This window comes from Neoarius graeffei, chromosome 26 (assembly GCF_027579695.1).
Source record: "Neoarius graeffei isolate fNeoGra1 chromosome 26, fNeoGra1.pri, whole genome shotgun sequence".
Taxonomy (NCBI): Eukaryota; Metazoa; Chordata; class Actinopteri; order Siluriformes; family Ariidae; genus Neoarius; species Neoarius graeffei.
The window spans coordinates 10,892,233-10,916,715 of record NC_083594.1 but is presented as its reverse complement, the minus strand read 5'-3'; the positions used below and the strand labels follow the sequence as shown (position 1 = coordinate 10,916,715).

The 24,483-nt window shown below is 41.6% G+C and overlaps 1 protein-coding gene across 1 annotated transcript in view; it reads right to left on the bottom strand.

Moving 5' to 3' along the window:
• Positions 1–11,143: 11,143 nt before the first annotated feature.
• aldh4a1 (aldehyde dehydrogenase 4 family, member A1) overlaps positions 11,144–24,483 on the bottom strand; it is a 33,872-nt gene continuing 20,532 nt past the window's right edge. The window contains exons 10-15 of the mRNA XM_060911025.1: positions 22,481–22,677; positions 22,307–22,354; positions 22,067–22,219; positions 13,963–14,084; positions 13,727–13,845; positions 11,144–13,407 (exon numbers count right to left, since the gene is read on the bottom strand). Of these exons, the coding sequence (XP_060767008.1) occupies positions 13,295–13,407; positions 13,727–13,845; positions 13,963–14,084; positions 22,067–22,219; positions 22,307–22,354; positions 22,481–22,677 (752 nt within the window). The 3' untranslated portion in view covers positions 11,144–13,294. The remainder of the gene's footprint in view (positions 13,408–13,726; positions 13,846–13,962; positions 14,085–22,066; positions 22,220–22,306; positions 22,355–22,480; positions 22,678–24,483) is intronic.

Genomic DNA, 24,483 nt, shown 5'->3' with positions numbered 1-24,483 from the left:
CAAACGAGGGTGATACGGATGGATTTTGTCCGACTGCATGCAAATAAAGTTGGGAAAAAAAGAAGAAACCTTTTATTAAAATTTTAACTTCCATCCATCCATCCATCCATTATCCGTAACCGCTTATCCTGTGCAGGGTCGCGGGCAAGCTGGAGCCTATCCCAGCTGACTATGGGCGAGAGGCGGGGTACACCCTGGACAAGTCACCAGATCATTGCAGAGCTGACACATATAGAGACACACAACCATTCACACTCACATTCATACCTACGGTCAATTTAGAGCCTCCAATGAACCTCTCATCTCATCTCATTATCTCTAGCCGCTTTATCCTGTTCTACAGGGTCGCAGGCAAGCTGGAGCCTATCCCAGCTGACTACGGGCGAAAGGCGGGGTACACCCTGGACAAGTCACCAGGTCATCACAGGGCTCCAATGAACCTAATCTAACATAAAATACTACTATTAAACCATAAATCCCTGAATTGTTTCACACAAATTTCTGGGCTTTTAAGATCCTCCACACCTGCTTCAATCAAAAGGTGCAGGCTCTTTGTTGGTAACGAAGGCTGCAGCTAGGGGAGGAGTTTTCTCTTACAAAGCCCCAAAGTTATGGAACAACCTTCCATTTAGTGTTCATGTCTCAAACATAGTCTCAAGGTTTAAGTTCATCCATCCATTATCTGTAGCCACTTATCCTGTACAGGGTCACGGGCAAGCTGGAGCCTATCCCAGCTGACTATAGGTGAGAGGCGGGGTACACCCTGGACAAGTCACCAGGTCATCGCAGAGCTGACACACAGAGCCCATGTTTACATTAGACCGTATCAGCGGATCATCAGATTAACGTTTTTAAAACGATTAGTGTGCACACAGCAACACCAATACACAATTTGCGTGCACACAGCAACACCAATACACGGATACGCTCGGCTCCGCAGGCATCCTGCGCTCCAAATCACTCCGCCCTGAACAGCGAGTACCCTCTGGAGGGTGCGCACTCCGGCCTTGCGCAGCTCACAGAGCACGCGAGTGAAGTGCACAAGCTGTGATTCGGGACTGAGCCACTGTGATCCCAGCGCATATCACTTACCACTTGCAAGTGGAAGGATGGCAAGCCTAAAGACAATCATAACTACACAATGGGCAGTATTTGCATCAGTATTTGCAGTATTTTCATACTTTTATACTCTTTAATGAAAGGTGATACAAGGCGGAAGTCTGCGCCGTTTTTCAGCAGTTGCGTCACATGACCAACGCCAGCGAATCAGGAAGGTGGATGTCACAGTGACGTTGTCCAATGAGACGCCAGCTAGAGCTCAGCACAGCGTATCCGCGTATTCTGAATGTTTACACAGCACCGGAGCTGACACGATCTGGATTGAATACGTGGACGCTGGCGGATTCCCGTTTCCCGGCTTTTCCAGGCGGTTTAATGTAAACGGACAGTGCATCCGCGAAGAAAACGAGACAGATACGGTCTAATGTAAACGTAGCCAGAGACAGTCATTCACACTCCTTCACATTCACACCTATGGTCAATTTAGAGCCACCAATGAACCAAATCTGCATGTCTTTGGGGGAAACCAGAGCACCCGGAGGAAACCCACGCAGACACAGGGAGAACATGCAAACTCCACACAGAAAGGCCCTTGTCAGCCACTGGGCTCGAACCCAGAACTATCTTGCTGTGAGGTGACAGTGCTAACCACTACACCACCGTGCTGTCCTTCATTAAGCCAATGTTAGTTTAATGTAACACTGATACTGTACATCCAGTAAGGTACAAAATACTAAGCATAAACCTAAATAAATTTGCTAGCGTATGGTAAATTTAATAGTTAGCCAACACACACTCGACTATTTCACTAATTCAGTAAACATCTACCTGTCACATCTTTTACACTTTGATTCTATTGTTAATGTGTTCTATTGTTAATGAGACCAGAGATGAGCATTTTGCTGTAGATTGGATTCAAGGTTGAGAGTACAGTATATGGTGAGATGACATGGTGGATTTTTAAAAAAATAAAGATTTAATAGTGATAGTTGTGGCCATGAATTGTGTGCCCAACTTTACGTAACATTATACTTAAGACGTAAACTCCAGTGAATTTTAGTAAAGTCTATTTAAATAATATTGGCTGGCGTTGAGTGGTATATCAGCAGTGTTTCCCCTAGAAAATGTTTGAAGGTGCGGTGGCAAGACCTGCGCTCAGACGTCCCAACCCAGTACGAGGATAAAAACAGCCAACAGCACAGAAGACTATACATAGATTAATCCATCGGTCATGACTTTAGCCCACAACATGCCAGCACATAACTGCGCAGAATAAAATGCTAAAACAGCCAACAGTACACAACAAAAGCACCTCGGTAGTAGGCTAACTCAACTTAAACAACTTGCTTGTATCAGTACCAATGCAGTATAGAAACATTGAAAACAGAGGAAGCAGTGCACTCGGCGGTGCTAATAGAAGTAACCAATGACTTGCCCTTAAAACTTCCCAAAGGCCTGCCTGCGTCGGTCATTGGCCTGCACGAACTCCTTTGCGATGCCTGTCATGTCAGTTTGTTCCAGAATGTCACGGTGAATATGGCAGTTCATCAAGTCATTCAGTCTCTTGTGTCATTGTGTATCGGAGGTATGATTTCAGTTGACGAAGTGTGGAAAACGAACGCTCTGCTGATGCCGAGGGCACGAAGGCCAAAAGCCAGGGCACCGAGGCCATAAAATAAAACAATGATTTTAAGTTCATGTCTATAATGAATTTAATTTAAGGACTAATGACTCTTCTGAGGAAGATTGGAGTCCTGGTCAAAACTATCAAGCAGGTAAAGAAACATCTACACTATTATGTCTGAAGATAAGAAAATATTGAACTCATCTAAAAACTTATCAATCCATCACTCACTTCAAAAATTGTAAAACTTATTAAACCTATATCCTCCCATAATTTTTGTTCAATTGACACCAAATTTGCAAGAGCATCTTCAGACTGTACTACTACGCAGATTTTTGATTAATCAAAATTGAGCCTGGAGCACATCAAAATGTTTGACTGTAAATGGAACATATACTAGCATGCAGGCTACCGATTAACCCATAAGAGCTCAGACCGATTTCTCAATCAAGGAAAATTATTGAGGAAATAAAATGAACTAAATAGACGATGAAGAAAACATTTCTGACCTTTTATTTTTTAAAATAGCACTTTCATGTCTCAAGATCTGAAATATTAAATTGCAAGTTTGCAGAACACTGCAACACTATTACACTGTTAACCCCAAAGTTCATTCTGTGCAAACAGTTTGAGTAAATTCCACTTTTAAAGATTAGTTTTATTGCATTACTTAAACAGTATGAGTATATGAAGAGTATATGAGACAGTCATTGGGTGTACTCATTTTCGTAATTTAAACAAACTAAAACTATCATGTTTTACCTCAGGCCACAGTGCTGCCCTGTTGTGATCGGCTCAAAACTCAAGACAAGTGGAGTTGACGGCTACAGAGGAAGTTGCGCCATTTTCTAATTTACACAGAGCAATTTAAGGTCTTTGCACTTTTGACAGCAAGCTAATTAGCATGTTAGCGGCTACAGTCGGTACTCGGCACGTTAAAAGTGGGTCAACGTTGTAACGACATAACGTTACTGTACAAGCAATGCTTATTTAACGGGAACAAACTTAAGCCCTATATGTTGAAATTCCTATCTTATTCGTTCGTTAATTTATCACACAGTCTTACCTCAGTCAACTTCTTCCCTCCTTCTGTGAAAATTCAACGCCTCAGACGCGGACACAAGTGGGCGGGAGATGCGTTTGATTAAGTCTCCTGATTGGCTGGTGATAGATTGGTGTCATTATAGCGCGTCGGAGCGGTTCATGCCAGGCTCGAGTCCGCTCAACGTCAAATATTGGTTTAGCCTATTTTTAAAAAATAATTTTCAAAAATAATTTTAAAAAAGTTACCCGGGCCACGGCCCCCCTTCAGAAATTCCTGAAGGTGCGGCGGCAAAAATCAAGGTGCGGCGGCCCGCCGCAGCCAATTGTACATAGCGGAAACCAGGGGCGCCGCCAGAAATTTTGGGCCCCATGAAAGATTAGAATTTTGGGCCCCCCAACTTTGCCCACCCTCGTCACAATTGCACTATTGTCATTATTTGACTTTTGATAGCCCATGGACCTTGAGTTTGTGACTTTGTTAATACATTTTATGTATTAACCTACCAGGGACTAGATGAAAACTGGTCAGTGACTAATTCTGGTGCATTTACAATCACAAATGAAAATTCAAGATTTCTCCAGCTCCTCAATTTGAAACCAATGGTTTAGAACGTGTGAACATTCCGCACACGTAACCATGTCAAACACTTGACTGGTGTCCGTTATTAGCAACACTTTAATCTAGCAAACTGTATATGGCGCTCGTTCATTAAAAACTTCAATCCTAAAGCATTTATGGGTTGTATTGCTGCTTACCTCCTTCTCCAAAGGGGGGTTCAGTGGTTTGGTAGGGCGGAGGTCCCCCTGAGGTTGAATCTGTGCATATTTAGGGCACCCCATTAGTTATGAAGCTGGTTATTAGCACTAGTTATTAGCACCAGCATAACGTAATATTTCATCTTGTTTATCACATAAGTCAGTTCAGTTATTAAAATGGAAAAAATGTCACTGTACAAACTGTAAAAGTGTTCTCTTGATAGTCTAATTCAACCACGTTCATACTGTTCATTTACCATTCGCTAATATTTTGAACACATATGTGAGCGATAGCTACCTTTCTTTGGGAAAAACTGAGTGACCAGTTGCCTGCCTCTCCGGTCCTTCTCAGCTTTCAGCTGCCTTTCTTTGTTTTTGACAGCCTCTTTTCATATTTAGCGATCATAGACTGTACGCACTCCACTGCTGGCTGGCTGGCTGCTGCACTGCAACACAGCAGCAAGTAGCGTTGCACTGATCAGCACACAGATTTAACGCATCGCGCTTCTACCAGAACTGGACCGTACCATTTCGCAAAACGGGGAGGGTTAGATGACAACATGTTGAAGAACTCAAGAAATAGACAACCTTGTTCAATGAGCTCATTTTACCAGATGGAATATTGCATTGTTATTTCAAAAGTCTTATTAAAATCATTAAAAGCATATCATCAGCCCCTTAAAGGGCCCCATGGCAGTGCTGGGCCCCTAGAATTGTTCTAACCTTTCCCCCCCCGGCGGCGCCCATGGCGGAAACACTGATCAGATATATTCCATTCAGCTAGCGTGATTTTGAACGAGTCGAAGATGAGCAGCTGAATGGAATATATCTGATATACCATGGGAAAAAAAGCCATTATTATTATTATTATTATTATTATGCATACACATTTGATGGAACAATTACATATTTTACAAAAGTTAAGAACAGGGAGCTTACTTTCCAATATCCAATGCTGATTCTGATCCAATGTAATTCAATGTTCTGTCATGCTAATGTACACATAAAAAGTCAAAGTTCTAACAATAAAAATGATCTAACTCCAAAAACTCCTGTTTTTCTCCTGTAAATATCTAATGAAGTTTTGGTAGCCTTTCAGGTGTTCAACGCGTTTTTTGCTTTCAAAATTCTCTCAAAACCTTCTGTTTTTAATGAAGCAAACCCAGCAGCCATGTTTGTTTACAAATTGTCACAGTTGCTCGCTAGCATGGACGTTTAATGTCTCTGATGCGTCTCTTTTCCAGTTTTTTGACGTCCGTTGGTATGTTTTTCTCTTGTAAACATGCATGAAGAATATCTAATGAAGTTTTGGTAGCCTTTCGGATGTTCAATGTGTCTTTGTCTTTCCCGGTGAACAAAGAAATGCCTCTGTGCATGTGCAGCAGAAAACTCTCATTGGATATTCGGATCAGCTCCGACATGTGACGTCATGTTGTCTTGACAGCCATGCAATATCGTAAACCATATTCAGCGCTCATTCTCCATTGGGTAGAGTGGTGTAATATACGTAGGATACACGATATACTAACAATACTGCATGCTATTGAACCAAATAAATGGAATCTGCTAGAAGGAATTGACATTAATGCAGGTATATCTGTGTTGCACTCCAAGTGTATATTTATGCATAATTCCAAGATGGAAGTAAAGTGTAATATTTTTAAATTATTTCCATGCTTAGGTTCACGTGGCCACAATGGTCAAATTCGATGGCTTTCTGTCTCTCAGCCATTTTAAAATACAATTGCTGTGAGTATTTCATGGCCACCAAAAAGATCTTAAAATGCTTACCTTGTAGGTTCAATATATTCATTGTATGAATTTAACTTATTAAAATATACCCACCTCTGCATCAGCTCTGCACGTAAGCTAGTTATGTTTAAAACACCCATGACTGACTAAAAAGGAGTATTACATCCAAATCACCATAATATATAGTGTTAAAACTGTATGGCTATTGAAATTACAAATGGGTAGCAGCTACAGGTTCATTTTAAATAGGTTTAATACCAGAAGGATCCATTTTTTCTTCTTCAAGATAAGTACAGATATAAAATATTTATTTCAGGTAAGACAAATGATAACTTTGGTTAAGTCAGTCACTTCTCAGATGTTATTTTTCATTTTATAAATTGCATCTACAACATGTCTGTGTATGTAATGCCTTTTTCTAATACTTTAAAATGAATATACATCATTAGTAGCGACCAAAATGAATTAATAAAGCAGGGGACAAAATAATATTAATTATTTGTTATTTCATTACCAAGCACAAAACTATCGATAAATCACGGCTTCCGGATCCTGGAAAAAGGCAGCCTCGCCCCAGGGCTAATCTCGCATGACGTCACGCGCGGAACCCCAGTTATCTGGGTCATTTAGGTTCATCTGACCCCTTGCTTGTTTACTCACCAAGATTGGATATTGTTGTAGGAATCTTACAAAAATAACGATGTGGAAAGTGCCAAGTTGTGTTGGATGTTCAAATCCATATACAACAGGACGTTCGGTTCACGACTTTCCAAGAAATGACACTAATCTAAAGAGACAGTGGGTGAGGTTTGTGCAAACGAAGCGAGCAGATTTTGTGTCGCCTACTAATAATAAATCTGATTCATCAAGTGTTCATCACCACCAGAACGAACACATGGGAATTATCTCATCTCATCTCATCATCTGTAGCCACTTTATCCTGTTCTACAGGGTCGCAGGCAAGCTGGAGCCTATCCCAGCTGACTACGGGCGAAAGGAGGGGTACACCCTGGACAAGTCGCCAGGTCATCACAGGGCTGACACGTAGACACAGACAACCATTCACACTCACATTCACACCTACGGTCAATTTAGAGTCACCAGTTAACCTAACCTGCATGTCTTTGGACTGTGGGGGAAACCGGAGCACCCGGAGGAAACCCACGCAGACACGGGGAGAACATGCAAACTCCACACAGAAAGGCCCTCGCCGGCCCCGGGGCTCGAACCCGGACCTTCTTGCTGTGAGGCGACAGCGCTAACCACTACACCACCGTGCCGCCCCCACATGGGAATTATTGGAGCAAAAAAGAAACCCACTGATTTAATAAATGACATTTGGACAGTTTGTCGATTCCCCTATCTCACACACACACAGTGCACCAGACGCAGGATTATGAGCAACATTTACATGCCCGCGACATCCGATCTTATCATATCTGATGCACTTTAACAGGAAGAAAAATGCACACGTGCGTGCAATTATCATTAATTATTAACTGAAACGTGTTAAAATGCTCTCAGATTGCAATATTGCAATACTCTATTTGTTTTTAGTTTTGCTCAGGAAAACATGATGAAAGGTAACCACCGTGTTCTGCACGTCTCTCTCTCTCCGTCTCGCACGTGCTACAGAGGAAGACTGTCGTGAACTGGCAGTTTCTTGTCTTGGGGGTTTGAAAAGATAACCATTTACTCTAGAATATTTTTGATAATCATCTGCCTGTTCATCCGACATATAAGAATCCCAGTCCCTATCAGAATTCTCTCCAAAACGTGATTCCATATCGAGACTGATCTAACCAGTGCTACACACATGAACGAAATTGATACCTGGATTGTTACACGTGTAACGTCACACACCCCTTCAGGATCTTCCAGACAAGTCTTGGCAGATTCTGTGAAAATTGGCTGATCTTATTGATTTTCCATCAATTTGTGGCCTTTTGGATCAGCTATGGTTCGAAAACACATGGTCCATCAACATAATGATTGTCGCTTTGTACGAGGAAAAAAAGTGTGATTTCGAGGCAGTACATTCACTTTAAAGCTATACACCAAATTTCATCAAGAAATCACCACTTTTAGCCATAAAGGCTAATGAAGTGTGTATGCTAATAAACTGCTTAAAGGTCTAACAAGCTGTGACCGGACTATCACTTTGATCCAAGACTCCAGTAGTAAACAGTGAAGTGTGCCAGAGAAACAGGATCAGCAGATGGTAAAGTAACTGCTGTGGAACTCACACTGGATGGGAAACCAGTTTAATCACAGATCATCATACACATGCTTACACATTCACACACAGTGATTTAGTCATTTTAAATACAGGTATGATTTCTGGAGAACCTGTTAAAAACCCACAAGGATGCAAAAGGATCAGGGGTCAGCCGAGAACCCGAGGGATTGGCTGCTCTAAAGTGCCCCAAGATGTGAATGAGTGTGTGAAGGTGTGTACGTGGTGTCCTCTGATGGACGAGGATCCCGTCTCAGGTGTATCCCTGCTTCAAACCCAGTGCTCCTGGGATGCAGCTCTGACCAGGATAAAGAATCTCATGGCATCTCAAAAGAATGGCCCACATGGCAAGAGCCTTTTCCAGAAATTCTGTAATAATGTGACGTCACAAAACTGAAGTTGTTCTACTTCAGAAAGCCAACCAGTGATGTTAAATGAAAACTGCACCGTCACATGTAGCTCATTCGATCCGATTCATTGCGTACCAAGTGTTTTACATTTTCCTTGTTTAAATTGTTTACTTTTGCAAATGCTAATAAAAAAAGTATTTGAACTCCTGCATCTTGCAACTACAGTGGTGCTTGAAAGTTTGTGAACCCTTTAGAATTTTCTATATTTCTGCATAAATATGACCTAAAACATCATCAGACTTTCACACAAGTCCTAAAAGTAGATAAAGAGAACCCAGTTAAACAAACGAGACAAAAATATTATACTTGCTCATTTATTTATTGAGGAAAATGATCCAATATTACATATCTGTGAGTGGTAAAAGTATGTGAACCTTTGCTTTCAGTATCTGGTGTGACCCCCCTTGTGCAGCAATAACTGCAACTAAACGTTTGCGGTAACTGTTGATCAGTCCTGCACACCGGCTTGGAGGAATTTTAGCCCATTCCTCCGTACAGAACAGCTTCAACTCTGGGATGTTGGTGGGTTTCCTCACATGAACTGCTCGCTTCAGGTCCTTCTACAACATTTCGATTGGATTAAAGTCAGGACTTTGACTTGGCCATTCCAAAACATTAACTTTATTCTTCTTTAACCATTCTTTGGTAGAACGACTTGTGTGCTTAGGGTCGTTGTCTTGCTGCATGACCCACCTTCTCTTGAGATTCAGTTCATGGACAGATGACCTGACATTTTCCTTTAGAATTCGCTGGTATGGGCGGCACGGTGGTGTAGTGGTTAGCGCTGTCGCCTCACAGCAAGAAGGTCCGGGTTCGAGCCCCGGGGCCGGCGAGGGCCTTTCTGTGTGGAGTTTGCATGTTCTCCCCCTGTCCGCGTGGGTTTCCTCCGGGTGCTCCGGTTTCCCCCACAGTCCAAAGACATGCAGGTTAGGTTAACTGGTGACTCTAAATTGACCGTAGGTGTGAATGTGAGTGTGAATGGTTGTCTGTGTCTATGTGTCAGCCCTGTGATGACCTGGCGACTTGTCCAGGGTGTACCCCGCCTTTCGCCCGTAGTCAGCTGGGATAGGCTCCAGCTTGCCTGCGACCCTGTAGAAGGATAAAGCGGCTAGAGATAATGAGATGAGTTCGCTGGTATAATTCAGAATTCATTGTTCCATCAATGATGGCAAGCCGTCCTGGCCCAGATGCAGCAAAACAGGCCCAAACCATGATACTACCACCACCATGTTTCATAGATGGGATAAGGTTCTTATGCTGGAATGCAGTGTTTTCCTTTCTCCAAACATAACGCTTCTCATTTAAACCAAAACGTTCTATTTTGGTCTCATCCATCCACAAAACATTTTTCCAATAGCCTTCTGGCTTTTCCACATGATCTTTAGTAAAGTGCAGATGAGCAGCATCTTTTTGGAGAGCAATGGCTTTCTCCTTGCAACCCTGCCATGCACACCATTGTTGTTCAGTGTTCTCCTGATGGTGGACTCATGAACATTAGCCAATGTGAGAGAGGTCTTCAGTTGCTTAAAAGTTACCCTGGGGTCCCTTTGTGACCTTGCCGACTATTACATGCCTTGCTCTTGGAGTGACCTTTGTTGGTCGACCACTCCTGGGGAAGGTAACAATGGTCTTGAATTTCCTCCATTTGTACACAATCTGTCTGACTGTGGCTCGGTGGAGTCCAAACTCTTTAGAGATGGTTTTGTAACCTTTTCCAGCCTGATGAGCATCAACAACACTTTTCCTGAGGTCCTCAGAAATCTCCTTTGTTCGTACCATGATACACTTCCACAAACATGTGTTGTGAAGATCAGACTTTGATAGATCCCTGTTCTTGAAATAAAACAGGGTGCCCACTCACACCTGATTGTCATCCCATTGATTGAAAACACCTGACTCTAATTTCACCTTCAAATTAACTGCTAATCCTAGAGGTTCACATACTTTTGCCACTCACAGATATGTAATATTGGATCATTTTCCTCAATAAATAAATGACCAAGTATAATATTTTTGTCTCATTTGTTTAACTGGGTTCTCTTTATCTACTTTTAGGACTTGTGTGAAAATCTGATGATGTTTTAGGTCACATTTATGCAGACAGAGAAAATTCTAAAGGGTTCACAAACTTTCAAGCACCACTGTATTTGTTATAATGAAGCAATGATTACCTGACAAAGTCCACTAGATGACAGTATCAATCTCCAAAAGAGCTTGATAACAGTTTGCGGTCACATAAATTAAAGAATGTCAAAGACACAGTACTGTTTAACTATTCCTTTATTGACTCTCAGATCCAGATTCCCTTGGTTCACTAACGGCATTCAGTATGATCGGGATGATATTGCGTTGTGATTTATTAACAAAAGTTTCCACACAAGTTGAACAAGAAGTTCAATTAAAATTCTGAACTGTCAGAGTTCATTAACGTGAGTCGAGTTAGTGTCAAAACTACTACAAGTCCAGAGTCAATCAATCAATTTCCTCATATCCATCTGTCTGAGCATTATGGCATGATGCAAGGTCATATTATTCCATTAGGTATTAATATGCTTTTTGTATTAACTGAATTAATTACAGCATATAACTCAATTACATTCAGACAAAAAAAAGGAAGCCCATTTCAGGATAATTTAAGAATCTGTATTTACACTACTGTAACAGCTCTACACTTTGACTACTGCAATAAGCTCCCATGTGAGGACACTTAAAAGATAAGCAAGCAAAAATACACTTCACGTAAGATTCCAGACTGAAAACAAAGAAAAAAATTAAACCAAAATCACAGCAACAGCAATTCCGATCCTTTTACTTCAATCAACACTATTAAAACTTGCAGTATCGTTTGCTGAAGCGTGCGGGCTGAGAAACCACTGGAGTCCGTTTTAATCCAGTTCTCCTAACTGTGCTCACATATTTAAGGGCTGTTTCAGTAGTTTCGAAGGTTTAGTCCACAGCAGAATCACAAGGAGACACCACTCCATCAAGCCTCTGCTGTTGAAACCAAGAAGCATACAACTTTAAAAAGGCCACTTTGGTATCCACAACCCCAAATCCAAAAAAAAAGTTGGGACGCTCTGTAAAACAAAATAAAAACTATTTTGTTTTAGCAAAATACTGGAAATATAGGCGACCCTATATTTAACTGAAAATAGTACAAAGACAACATATCAAATGCTGAAACTGAGAAATCAAAGGGTTTTTTTTAAATGCTCATTTTGAATTTGGTGCCAGCAACATGTTGAGACAGGGGAAGAAAAAAAAAAAAAATTATCCAATTTGGTGAACTGGCAACAGGTCAGTAAAATGACGGGGTATAAAAAGCGCCTCCCAGAGAGGCGGAGTCACTCAGAAGTAAAGATGGGGAAGGGTTCACCGCTCTGTGAAAGACTGCGTGGGCAAACAGTGTAACATTGCAAAGAATTTGGGGATCACACCATCTACGGTACATCTCTTGACTGCTCCCGTTAGCGGTCGCCACAACGGATCATCCTTCCCAATTTATGATCTGCATATTTGATTTAGTGTAGGGTTTGTTTGTTACACTGAGGCAAGCTTCCCCAATCTCTCCAAGCTTGGGATTAGCACCAAGTTGGCTTGTGCAACCCCAGTGGCTGGACCGTGAGATTCAAACCCAGAACCTTCTTGCTAGGAGACGACAGTGCTAACCATCTGTGATAGTTTGAGGGTGCGTTAGTGCACATGACATGGGTAGCTTGTACATCTGGAAAAGTATCAATAATGCTGCATAAAGGTTTTGGAGCAACATGCTGCCATCCAGATCTCTTTTTCAGGGATGGCCTTGCTCATTTCAGCAAGACAATGCCAAACTGCTTTCTGCACATATTAAAACTGCATGGCTCCATAGTAAGAGTCCAGGTGCTAAACTGGCCTGCCTACAGTCCAGTCCTGTCTCCCACTGAAAACATTTAGTGCATTACGAAGCGCAAAATATGACAAAGTTGACCCTGAACTGTTGAGCAACTGAAATTGTATACAAGGCAAGAATGGGACAACCTTTATCTTTCAAAACACTAACAATTGGTCTCCTAAATACCCAGACATTTATAGTGTTGTTAAAAGTAGATGTGATGCAACACAGTGGTAAACATGCCCCTGTCCCAACTTTTTTGAAATATACTGCTGGCATCAAATTCAAAATGAGCATTTTTTTTTTCCATAAAACAATAAAATTTCTCAGTTTCAACATTTGATATGTTGTCTTTGTACTATTTTCAATGAAATATAGGGCTTCCATGATTTGCAAATCATCACATTGTTTTTTTTTTTTTTACACAGCTGCCCAACTTTTTTGGAATTGGGGCTGTATAAATGTTAAGTCAAGAGGGAGAGTCGTCTGTAGCATAGTTTGTAGACAGTAAGTGCAATTTTGTGGATGGAACAGGAACGTTCTCAGCCCATGTAGGGGTATTTCCAGTCTCTGAGCAGAACGTGGGTCTCCTTTACAACCTGTGGTGAGGTCCATCTGAGGACATAGTGTGGGCCGCCGGGCTTGTCATTGGTACCTGAGTCGATAGAAAAATACTAAGTTAAAGCAAAGTTGGTAGATATTGCAGCGAAGAAAAACAAGAGGAGGTGGGGATGAATACTTATGCAAGGAATTATACATTCGTTCTCTGGTTTGTTTCATTGCTCTTTGTTACTAATGGAATAAATCAACCTTATTTAAATGAAAGATTTAAAAAAAAAAAAAAAAAAAAAAAAAACACCTTTCCATTCAATCCCATTTTAATAAAAATGTACATAGCGAGTTATAGACTGTGATACAAAAAAACAGTGCCCATCCAGTCTTAATACACTGAACACATGGCTTTAAACATTTACCTGATGCTCTGGAACCTCCAAATGGCTGTTGAGCCACAATTGAGCCTGTCGATTTGTCGTTAACATAATAATTTCCTGCTGCGTTTCTCAGTGCTTTTCCTGCCTCATCCACAACAGCCCTGAAACAGGCATTTCCAGTACATTTAACAATTTCCACAAACACAGGCAAAACCCTATTAGACAACAACGTGAATTATTTTTGGGGAAAAAAATTCTGAAAAGGATGCGATCCTTACTCATCCTGAGCGAATACAGCCCCTGTTAGTGCATACGGAGACGTGTTATCAATCAACTGCAGCACTTTCTTGTAGTCGTTCTCAGGATAGACGTACACAGTCAGAACTGGTCCAAAGATTTCCTAAGAAGGCAAACGTTTCTTATCAATGATATTTCAAACAAGATTTATAACAAAACTGCTAAAAGCATAAAATGAACCTCAACCGGTATTACCTGATAAAGATTTGCCAAGTTATTTCCCTTTGGGCATCAGTAAAGAATGATCTGGATCTTATTATGTCTGAATTCTGCCAGTCTCTCATGCCTAAGGTTCTCTTTAATCTCTTATGCCAGTGTGAGTTCATTGCCAAGCATACTGATAGTTTAAAAAGGTGCTGACTGCAAAGTTAAATTCTGGGCAAAATGTTCTATTTTTATTGCTGTTGGAGTTTTGAGAGGTTTTGCTGCTGCACACACCGTGTATCCCGTGTGTAAATGTTTTGCCGTGATTAAAAGCGTCCTGCATTTTACGATTCCGGAGATTGCCGAAGGACAGCACGGTGGTGTAGTGGTTAGCACTGTCGCCTCACAGCAAGAAGGTTCTGGGTTTGAGCCCAGTGGCTGACAGGGACCTTTCTGTTGCCTCTTTTCCACCAAATCAGTTCCAGGGCTGGTTCACAACTCGTTCAACTTGCGAGCCAGCTGAGAACCAGTTTGCTTTTCCATAGCTCGCGGTGCTAAGCGGAGCCACGCCATTACATCGCTATATACGTCAGTTACGTCGCTGTATACGTCGCTACATTTGCATAAACCTTGGCGCGAATATCGAAGCAAAAACAACACGGAAGAAGCAGCAGCAACGACAATAATAATAATGGATGACTTCGCGTTTGTACAGCTGCTGCTTCTCGTCGCTTAAAAATGGCGAGCTTTCGCGGTCTTGTTATTGTTGTTGGTCTTAACAACTCCGCCCCCCCCCCGCTGACGTAAGCGGTTCTTTCCTCTGGCCCAGCAGAGAGTTGGTGCTAGCCTGGAACCGGTTTTTCTGGACCCAGAGCCAGTTCTTTGTCAGTGGAAACAGAAAACCCGGTTCCAAACTAAGCACTGGCCCCGAACCAGCCCTGGAACTGCTTTGGTGGAAAAGGGGCATGTGTGGAGTTTGCATTTCTCCTCATGTCTGCATGGGTTTCCCCCACAGTCCAAAGACATGCAGGTTAGGTTAACTGGTGACTCTAAATTGACCGTAGGTGTGAATGTGAATGGTTGTTTGTCTCCATGTGTCGGCCCGGTGATGATCTGGTGACTCGTCCAGGGTGTACCCCGCCTGTCACCCATAGTCAGCTGGGATAGGCTCTAGCTTGCCTGCGACCCTGCACAGGATAAGCGGTTACGGATAATGGATGGATGGAGATTGCCGAAGCAAGTGAGTAACAATATCACGTGACCACCATGGGGCGTGTTTGACCTACTTTTAACCAAAACAAGTCGGCGTGAGCAAACATGGTGGACTCCGCTCTCCTGCCAGCTAAAACCCAGTGGAAAAGAAAAATAAAGCCTGCCTAGAGAGTGTAACTGCAAGACAGAACAAGGTTAGAGGCCGTGTCATTTTTCTGGACAGATAACGAAATCATTCTAGCTATCTTCACCTGAGAACGCATGGGCTCGACTCAACAGGAACAAGTATGGAGTGACGCACCTGATCTTACAGAGAAAGAAACAAGAACACAAAAGCAGTAACAGAGAAAAGATATATATTCGTCTTTTGGTTCACGGATCTATTCGTAAATGTCAACCACAAATTACATCCCTGCGAATCAAAACTCTCCGAGGTCAATGCAGAGTCACGATGCTTTCCGCACGTCGCCATCTTGGTGTGACGCAGTTCCGTGATTATGCTAATTAGTTCAAGCTCCTCGCACTCGGCTGTTTCCGTAGGGCTGTACTGAGGTTTCTCCCAAAATGGAAAAAAGCGACCCTCAGCACATCAAAATGATCGCGTCTCGTCCGCATGATAGTGTTCTTGCGGGACATAGGAAAATATCATGCACAATAAAAAGTGAACATTTCAGATGACTTTGCAGTCACCACCTTTAAGTGAAAACCAGTACAAAGGAGTACAGACAGACAATGTAACCTTAAACTGAGTTCTCCACTGATTCTGTTCTTATATCTTGTAGTGTCATTTAGGAAGTCATTTAGGATCATGTTATTGTCGAGACTTAAAAAAAAAAATCCTGCTGTAACATTGAGCAACAAGAAAACATGACGTGATAATTCATTAAAATGTTGTGTTCTAACAGTTTTGTTTTAAAATGTTCAATGGAGCACTTGCATGTGACGTCACAGCCGATCCAGATTGTGACAGACGCCATCTTGTCGGTCAAACGCCATATTCCGCCTTCTACTTCTGGTTCTACTTCTGCTTTTACTTCTACCTTTTCTTCTGGAAAACCCTACTATATACAATTCTACTACAACGGCTGCGGCTACAAGCTCTCCCTACCTGTGCATGGTTTTTATGTTTTTTGTGTGTATTTTTGCGTGTTGTTCATCTGTACCGGACTTCAATATCCACTACAACCGTATGGACTTACTGGACATTGGTTTCCAGCAGAAAATGACGGTTTGTAGCGATTTCCATCGCATGCACAACATTCCGGACGAGGAAAAAAAACAAAACAAAAAAAACCACAAAACATTCCAGACGAGATAGCGAGACCAGCGGGGTCTCCGTGGATTGTTATCGGAAGCAAAGCGAAGGAGGCGGTGCCGGGAGCGGAAGCAAAAGCGAGGCTGCAGGCAGAGCCGGCCTGTTGACTAAGCTCAGAAAACAGCCACTCAAATCTCCACTGCCAAGCCTCTACCTCTCCAACGCCAGATCCATGTAAACAAGACGGACGATTTGGAATTACCTTATTCTATTCTATAATCGGCTGGTCAGTGCTATACTCAATACTTAAGTGACTTACCCATCCAATGAGGATTCTTGTTTACAAGATGCCACATCTGAGTCGCTGACAAATCCTGAATTTCTGTAAAGATAACTGTCCAGAGATTTATAAGCATGCAGTGCTTCACCACTGAACAGCGAGGGAAAGTTAATGAGGTAATCATACACGTCTGGGTATTCCGCTGGCAGTTCAAAATCCGGTCGTGAAAACTCCGTCCGGTAAGCCATAAGGGTCATAAATCTGTAGATCGTTTATTTTAGACATATATCTAGTTATCTGTTCATTAGAAAAATGAGCCGTGTAGTCCGTCGGTTGAAATTGATCCATTCTGTACACGAGTGCAGCAGTATTCAGCGGTGTTTTTGACCAACAAGATGGCGGTTGTGTACTTTCCGGTCACGTGACTGCAAGATCTCTATAATAGATTATTCATGTGTTCATGTTCCAAGTACCTGACTACAAAATTACTTAAATCGCCCATCACTATGCGTATTCCCAACTTATATAAATCACTACGTATGCAATTCTTGTATCATTATTCTTTATTAAATTTCACATGCTTATCATTGTATCAATCAGGGATGAGAGTGGGTGGTCACCAAAAAAGCAGAAAACAAGATGGCGCCCGAAGCCGGGGGTCTGGGAGGGATTACCCCCCAGGAAAATTTTGAAAAATAAGGCCTTACAAACCACTTTTCCTGCAATCTGAGCTGTAATAGATAAAAAAATCTGTTGTCTTTTTTTATATATTTACATGAAAATATGTTTCAAATCAATAGGAGTATTGTTTGAATTCAAAATAAAATCACATTCTACATTCAAGGGTATGGTTATAATTTATGATAAACAAAAATGACAAACTAAATTCACATTAAACGCAAGTTTTATTAATTATCAAAATGTTTATATATTTAAGGGATAGTTCGGGATTTTTGACATGAATCTGTATGGCATCTCCATCAATAGTGTCGTGCAAACACACTGACTTACCCCTGACAGCATCCTGTGAGTCCAGTTCTTGTCCAGTTTTGGTCCAGACGAAAGTAGTCCGGCAAGTTTGTTGGGGTCACGAAAGTAAAACGTTTTTCGTCTCAAAACAGTACGTGTTTAAAAGAGTGATACATTTGCAATCACAAAACCGTTGCCAAATAAAAAGTCAGACCTCGAAATCGCTTGGCACTATTTTCTCTCCCTTCTTATCACTGCGCGCTGCCGCCAGGTGACAGCCACGGCTGTTTCATTCATTGTTTACTGCTAGCAAAGTTAGCGACAACATGTCTGACTACGACAGCGACGTTGAAAACACTGACTTCATCTCACAGCCAAAGGGATATCTTTATGAACCCGAATATACAGATGAAGAAATTCGCCAGATGGGGTTAGAACGGGCAGAGAGAGAAAGGGTGGACAGAGAAGTGGAAGAAGGTGAAGCTGGAGCCGCAGCTTGTTAGCGCCGCTGATCTGAACTCCTAATCACTGCCAAACAATGGGAAAGGTGTTGATTCCTGCGCAGATGTCAACATGACAGCACGCAGTGATACCGAGGGAGACAAAATATAGCGCCAAATAATTGCGAGGTCTGACTTTTTATTTGACAACGGTTTTGTGATGCAAATATATCACCCTTTTGAACACATACTGTTTTGAGAAGAAAAACGTTTTACTTTCGTGACCCCAACAAACTTGCCGGACTACTTTCGTCTGGACCAAAACTGGACAAGAACTGGACTCGCAGGATGCTGTCAGGGGTAAGTCAGTGTGTTTGCACGTCACTGTTGACGGGGATGCCATACAAATTCATGTCAAAAATCCCGAACTATTGCTTTAAATAAAATTTCTTAGGGAGAAAAGGTCAGTCGCCCTATGTCCTCATTAGTTGCATATGATTTCAAAGTCTTTTGAAATATTTAAGTTTTCAAAACTGTCAGCATTAATTCAGATTTACTGACCATCATATACATGTTCAATGTACTAAATCAAACGAATGCTAAGTTTATGGGATAATGTCTATGTACACTTTATACAATTATTTATAGTTCACAGTCACTTCTCATTTTCATTTAATCATTTCGACGACTTCTTCAGCCTTCTGGCCAAAGACAAGAGCTTGTCAGCTTGTATCTCTGTTTTTTATGCCAGCATCGATTTCACGTACCTTCGCTTCGTCTCGCTTGTCAATTGTATTCGGCATTTTGAGTAAAAAAGCCGATACGAAAGAGAAACGCATTTTTGAAGCGCAGCAATGATGAACATGTGCAAGTTTCGATAAAATAGAACAGATGCGGGTACTTTTGTAAGAACTCTTATGATTGGCTTTTGTTCTCTCCCACACTCTTGTAAGAACTGTTATGATTGGCTATCATGCTCTCGCCAGCGATGTTTTAGCCAATTACATTGTAGATAACACGTATTCTACCGCGAGACTTAGCGAGACTAAAGATGGTGAAAATGTAAACATGTAACATCGTCGTACGCTTGAGTATCACGAAGGAACATACCCCAATCCCCCTCAATGAAAAAAAAATCAACGGATTTGGCATAATATCGATTTTTGCTCAGAAAAAGCGGAAATCCGCCGAAAAGCGGAAAACTCATCCCTGATCAATGATTATTTGCAATTTGCTCACTTGGCTAAAGGATTTTACTTCATTTGTTGCATGTTAAATCACCTTGCTGAATTAACTTTACAGGAAGATTATTATTTTCCGTGGAAAGAGAATCACTAAATGTCCAATTTGTGAAATCTGTGATAAATGCCAAGCATTCGTAAATACAAGGTGTATTCATATCACAGCTGATTTACATTGAGTGACGCCCGCAAAACTCCATAAAAAGCAAAGCCTACAGAGCTAAAACAACAAAATGGTTAAAGAGTTCTTCCTGAACCTGGTGTGAGCTACAGTTGTGTTCAAAATAATAGCAGTGTGTTTAAAAACGTGAGTAAAGCTCAAAATCCTTATAATAGTTTTTATGTCCATGCATTGGGAACACTGCACATTATATTCTACATCAAAACATGAAGAAAAATGTATCAATATTTTAATTACTTTACAGAAAATGAAGAAAAATGAACATTGGGCTGTTCAAAAAAATAGCAGTGTCTGCATTTTTCATTACAAACTCCAAATATTTACTGTATAAACTGAAAAAATCTTAAGGATTTAGTATTCCTGTGAATCACTAAACTAATATTTAGTTGTATAACCACGGTTTCTGAGAACTTCTGGCACCTGTGAACAGGTATTCCAGCCCAGGATGATTTGACAACATTCCACAATTCCTCTGCATTTCTTGGTTTTGCCTCAGAAACAGCGTTTTTGATGTCACCCCACAAGTTTTCTATCGGATTAAGGTCCGGGGATTGGGCTGGCCACTCCATAACTTTCATTTTGTTGGTCTTGAACCCTGATGCTGCTCACTTACTGGTGTGTTTGGGGTCGCTGTCTTGTTGAAACACCCATTTCGAGGGCATTTCCTCTTCAGCATAAGGCAACATGACCTCCTCAAGTATTTTGATATATGCAAACTGATCCATGATCCCTGGTATGCGATAAATGGGCCCAACACCATAGTAAGAGAAACATCCCCATATCATGATGCTTACACCACCATGCTTCACTGTCTTCAGAGTGTACTGTGGCTTGAATTCAGTGTTTGGGGGTCGTCTGAAAAACTGTCTGCGGCTCTTGGACCCAAAAAGAACAATTTTACTTCCATCAGTCCACAAAATGTTTTTCCATTTCTCTTTAGGCCAGTCGATGTGTTCTTTGGCAAATTGTATCCTCTTCAGCACGTCTTTTTTTTTAACAGTGGAACTTTGCGGGAGCTTCTTGCCGATAGATTAACTTCACACAGGCATCTTCTAATTGTCACAGTACTCACAGATAACTTCAGACCGTCTTTGATCACCCTGGAGCTGATCATTGGCTGAGTCTTTGCCATTCTGGCTATTCTTCGATCCATTCGAATGGTAGTCTTCTGTTTTCTTCCACGTCTCTCTGGCTTTGCTGTCCATTTTAAAGCACTGGAGATCATTTTAGCTGAGCAGCCCATCATTTTCTGCACTTCTTTACAGTATACGTTTTACCTCTCCAATCAACGTTTTAATCAAAGCACGCTGTTCTTCTGAACAATGTCTGGAATGACCCATGTTTCTCAGGTTTTCAGAGAGAAATGGATGTACAACATGTGCTGGCTTCATCCTTAAATTAGGGCCACCTGATTGACATCTGTTTTTTCACAGAATGAGTGATCTCACTAATTAAACTCCACACTGCTATTATTTTGAACACGCCCCTTTCACTTAATTATTCGATTACACAGACTCGGGAGCATGCATATCATGAATGTTGGGTCTGTTGGTTTTCTATGACTCTACTACACCTACTGGTAAATTATTTGCCATGTAGTAATATAATTTCCACCAAAAACAGTGATTGATCTGGTTAGTCGTGTTGGACTGCTATTATTTTGAACACAAGTGTAAATCTTCCAGTAATGCAGCTCAGCCACTGCAGATCGTCAGTTACCATAAACACTAACTTTCACTCTTTTTGAAAGGAGTTGTATTTCTTTTGCCCAATTTGTCATGGATTGCTTTCTTTCGAGTCATTAATATGAAGCAACTGAGTTTTCATAGATTTAATTGACAAACAACCTATTTAAACCATACATGAATTTCCAGTGCTTTATAATCCAATTAGACGTGAATTGAGGCTTATATTATACTTTAAGGAAGTTTATGCACAGTTATTAGCTAAACTAGGATACAACTGTTTTTCCAGCTGACTGTACTATCATGAACATCACACTGCTTGTATAAATGCTCGTGAAATGATTGTCCAGCTTGACAGTGAGGCCCAGTGAAATCTAGGCTTTATAGTAGGCTTAGTTCAGTCCCCTTTCTCAAATGTGCAGAGCTACAACCGAGAGAATTTCATCCTGTGAAGTTAAGCATATAATGCAGCTGAGTGGGAGAGGTTGGCTTACACAAACAAACCAAAGTCCATGCACACACTGTTCCGATCCTGTTCATGCACGCATCACTAACCTCACAAACTGTGCTTATTAAGCAAAGATGCAGCCATTAAAAAAAAAAAAAAAAAAAAAATCCTCATAAAGTATGATATGTTGTTACTTTGCCACATTATGAGAATAACCACATGATAAATACCTCATTCATTATTTTATCCTGTGGGTCTTTGGTTTCAATAATTGTGGGCTCCACATAGTATCCCTTCTTGTCGTCACAGTTTCCTCCAGCGATCACAGTAAGATTGGGAGATGACTTGGCATGTTCAAGCCAGCCTTTGATCCTACCAAAGGACTTGCAGAGGAGAATGAATAACTAAATTGTACGAACAGATAAAATACTGTACAATTACTGCATTAAGAAGGATAGGTTCATTCTTACCTTGTCATCAATTACTGCTGAGAAAAATGTGCCAAAGTCCTCGACAGGCTGCGAAATTAAACAAAAAGTCAATTTATAATCTGTAATCTATTCACAATGTTACACTTGACACAATATCCCAGCTTGGTCTGACGTGATTTACTTATGGCCGAGATTAGAAGCGATTCTACTCACGTCTCCCACTTTGATCTGTTTGTGTATAGCCAGGAGCTCTTGTTTAATCTGAGGCCACAGAGAGTCTGGGACGTACATCCTGGAACAAGCTGAACATTTCTGCCCTCCGTACTCGAAAGCTGAGCGAATGGTGCCAGTCACCACACTCCCGATATCTGCTGACTTGTGCACAAAATGGAAGTTCTTGCCACCACATTCTGGATAGAACAAAGCGAGAACAGTAGGTTTAGAACAAAATGTAACTGCAGAGATGTGGAGTCTCTGTAGACAGAGTTAACTCACTATCCAGACAAACTCAATATTTTTCCCCATATGCACCATCCTATGTTACGTGTTGTTTGGTCAGAAGGTGTTGATTAATTTTCTATAATAGAAGCCCTGACAATCGTGCCAGCTGTAATTCAAAATCACAGTTTTATATTAAAGGTCCCATGGCATGAAATTTTCACTTTCTGAGGTTTTTTAACGTTAAAATGAGTTGCTCTGACCTTCTTAAGTCACCCCAGTGGCTAGAAATTTCATAATGTGTAAACCAAACTATGCCCAACATTTGAGAATGGCGCGTCAAAACGGCGCGTTGATGAGCTCTTTCCTTTACTACGTCAGCAAGGGAGATGATCCCCACGCCCCCCCTCTGGATTCCCACCCACTGTATGAATTGCCCGCCCAGTTGTAGTGAGGAGACCATAGAGGACACAACAACATGGCATCACCTAAGCGAGCGAAACATGGAAATTGCGCTGTACATGGATGTGACAACACAGAAAAGAGTCTGTTTTTACTGCCGACGGGAGAGCCCCTGAAGACGCAGTGGCTTAATTTTATTTACTCCAATAATACGCCGTCGAGTCTACCTAAGACGGTGCATGTTTGTCGGAAGCATTTTCCTGAGGAATGTTTCCACAACTTGGGACAGTACCGGGCAGGTTTTGCACATCAACTGTCACTGAAGCCTGGGTCCGTACCAAGCATCCCTGCCGCATCAGCCACAAACACCGAACAAGTAAGTGTATAACTGTTAAGTCGTTTTGCCGTGTTTTAAAATCGATGCCACGTTAGCCTTGCAATGGCTACATTAGCTGTGCAGCTAACCGCTTCCTGCAGTTAGCCAGGTAATCTGCGCTACAAAACCAAAAAGCATGCAGCATGCTGTTATAATAGCCAATCAAAACAGTTTTTACAAAGACACCCACATTCTTTTTTTTAAGTCACTCGTTCATTTTATTTGTTTGTTTGTTCAGTAAAAACCCAAACATTTGTTGAATTTATTTTATTTCCTCGCGTCGCACCTTAATGACGTCAGCGCGTGGTATTTTTCCCTTCGCAGTTTGTTCCTTCTCTCTCGCCATAGTAAGACACCCACATCCGCTTGTTCTGACCCACTGGAGGTAGCGTCACTGCTGTTAGCCAATCAGAGGTAACACGTTTACATGTCATGAATATTAATGATAAGACCCACCCCCACCCTCTACCCTTCCCCGCCTCCTGCTTCTCATTAGCAAAACGACGCACTGGGAAAAGCGCTGAAATGGGGCTTTCTCCCAGGAGGCTATATCTACGTGCCGAGGGTTCATTTCGAGAAAGGCTGCGAATATAACATCCGGAAACCTCCACGAGCCCGTTTAAAGCATCAACAAACCACCATGCCATGGGACCTTTAAAGCTAGGGTAGGTAATTTTGGAAAAACCAGCAAGAGTTAGCTTGATTTTGAAAAATCCCACCAAAGCCACTCCTTCAAAACACATGAACACGTACCGCCCGATTACCGCTCAAGGAGGAGTCCACAAAAGAGTACTGGGGTAGTGTAGCACACCTCTGTCATATCCAAATACCTCATGTCTTATTCACATGGAAGAAAGCACCCAACATTTATCAAAATGAATGGAATCAACGAACACTGCTACGGTCAACTAGCTTGCTAGCTTTAGCAATATGTCTGCCTCGCCTTGTGGAATACTCCGGTCACGTGCAAGGGGTGCACAGGCAGGTAGGGCCATCCAAT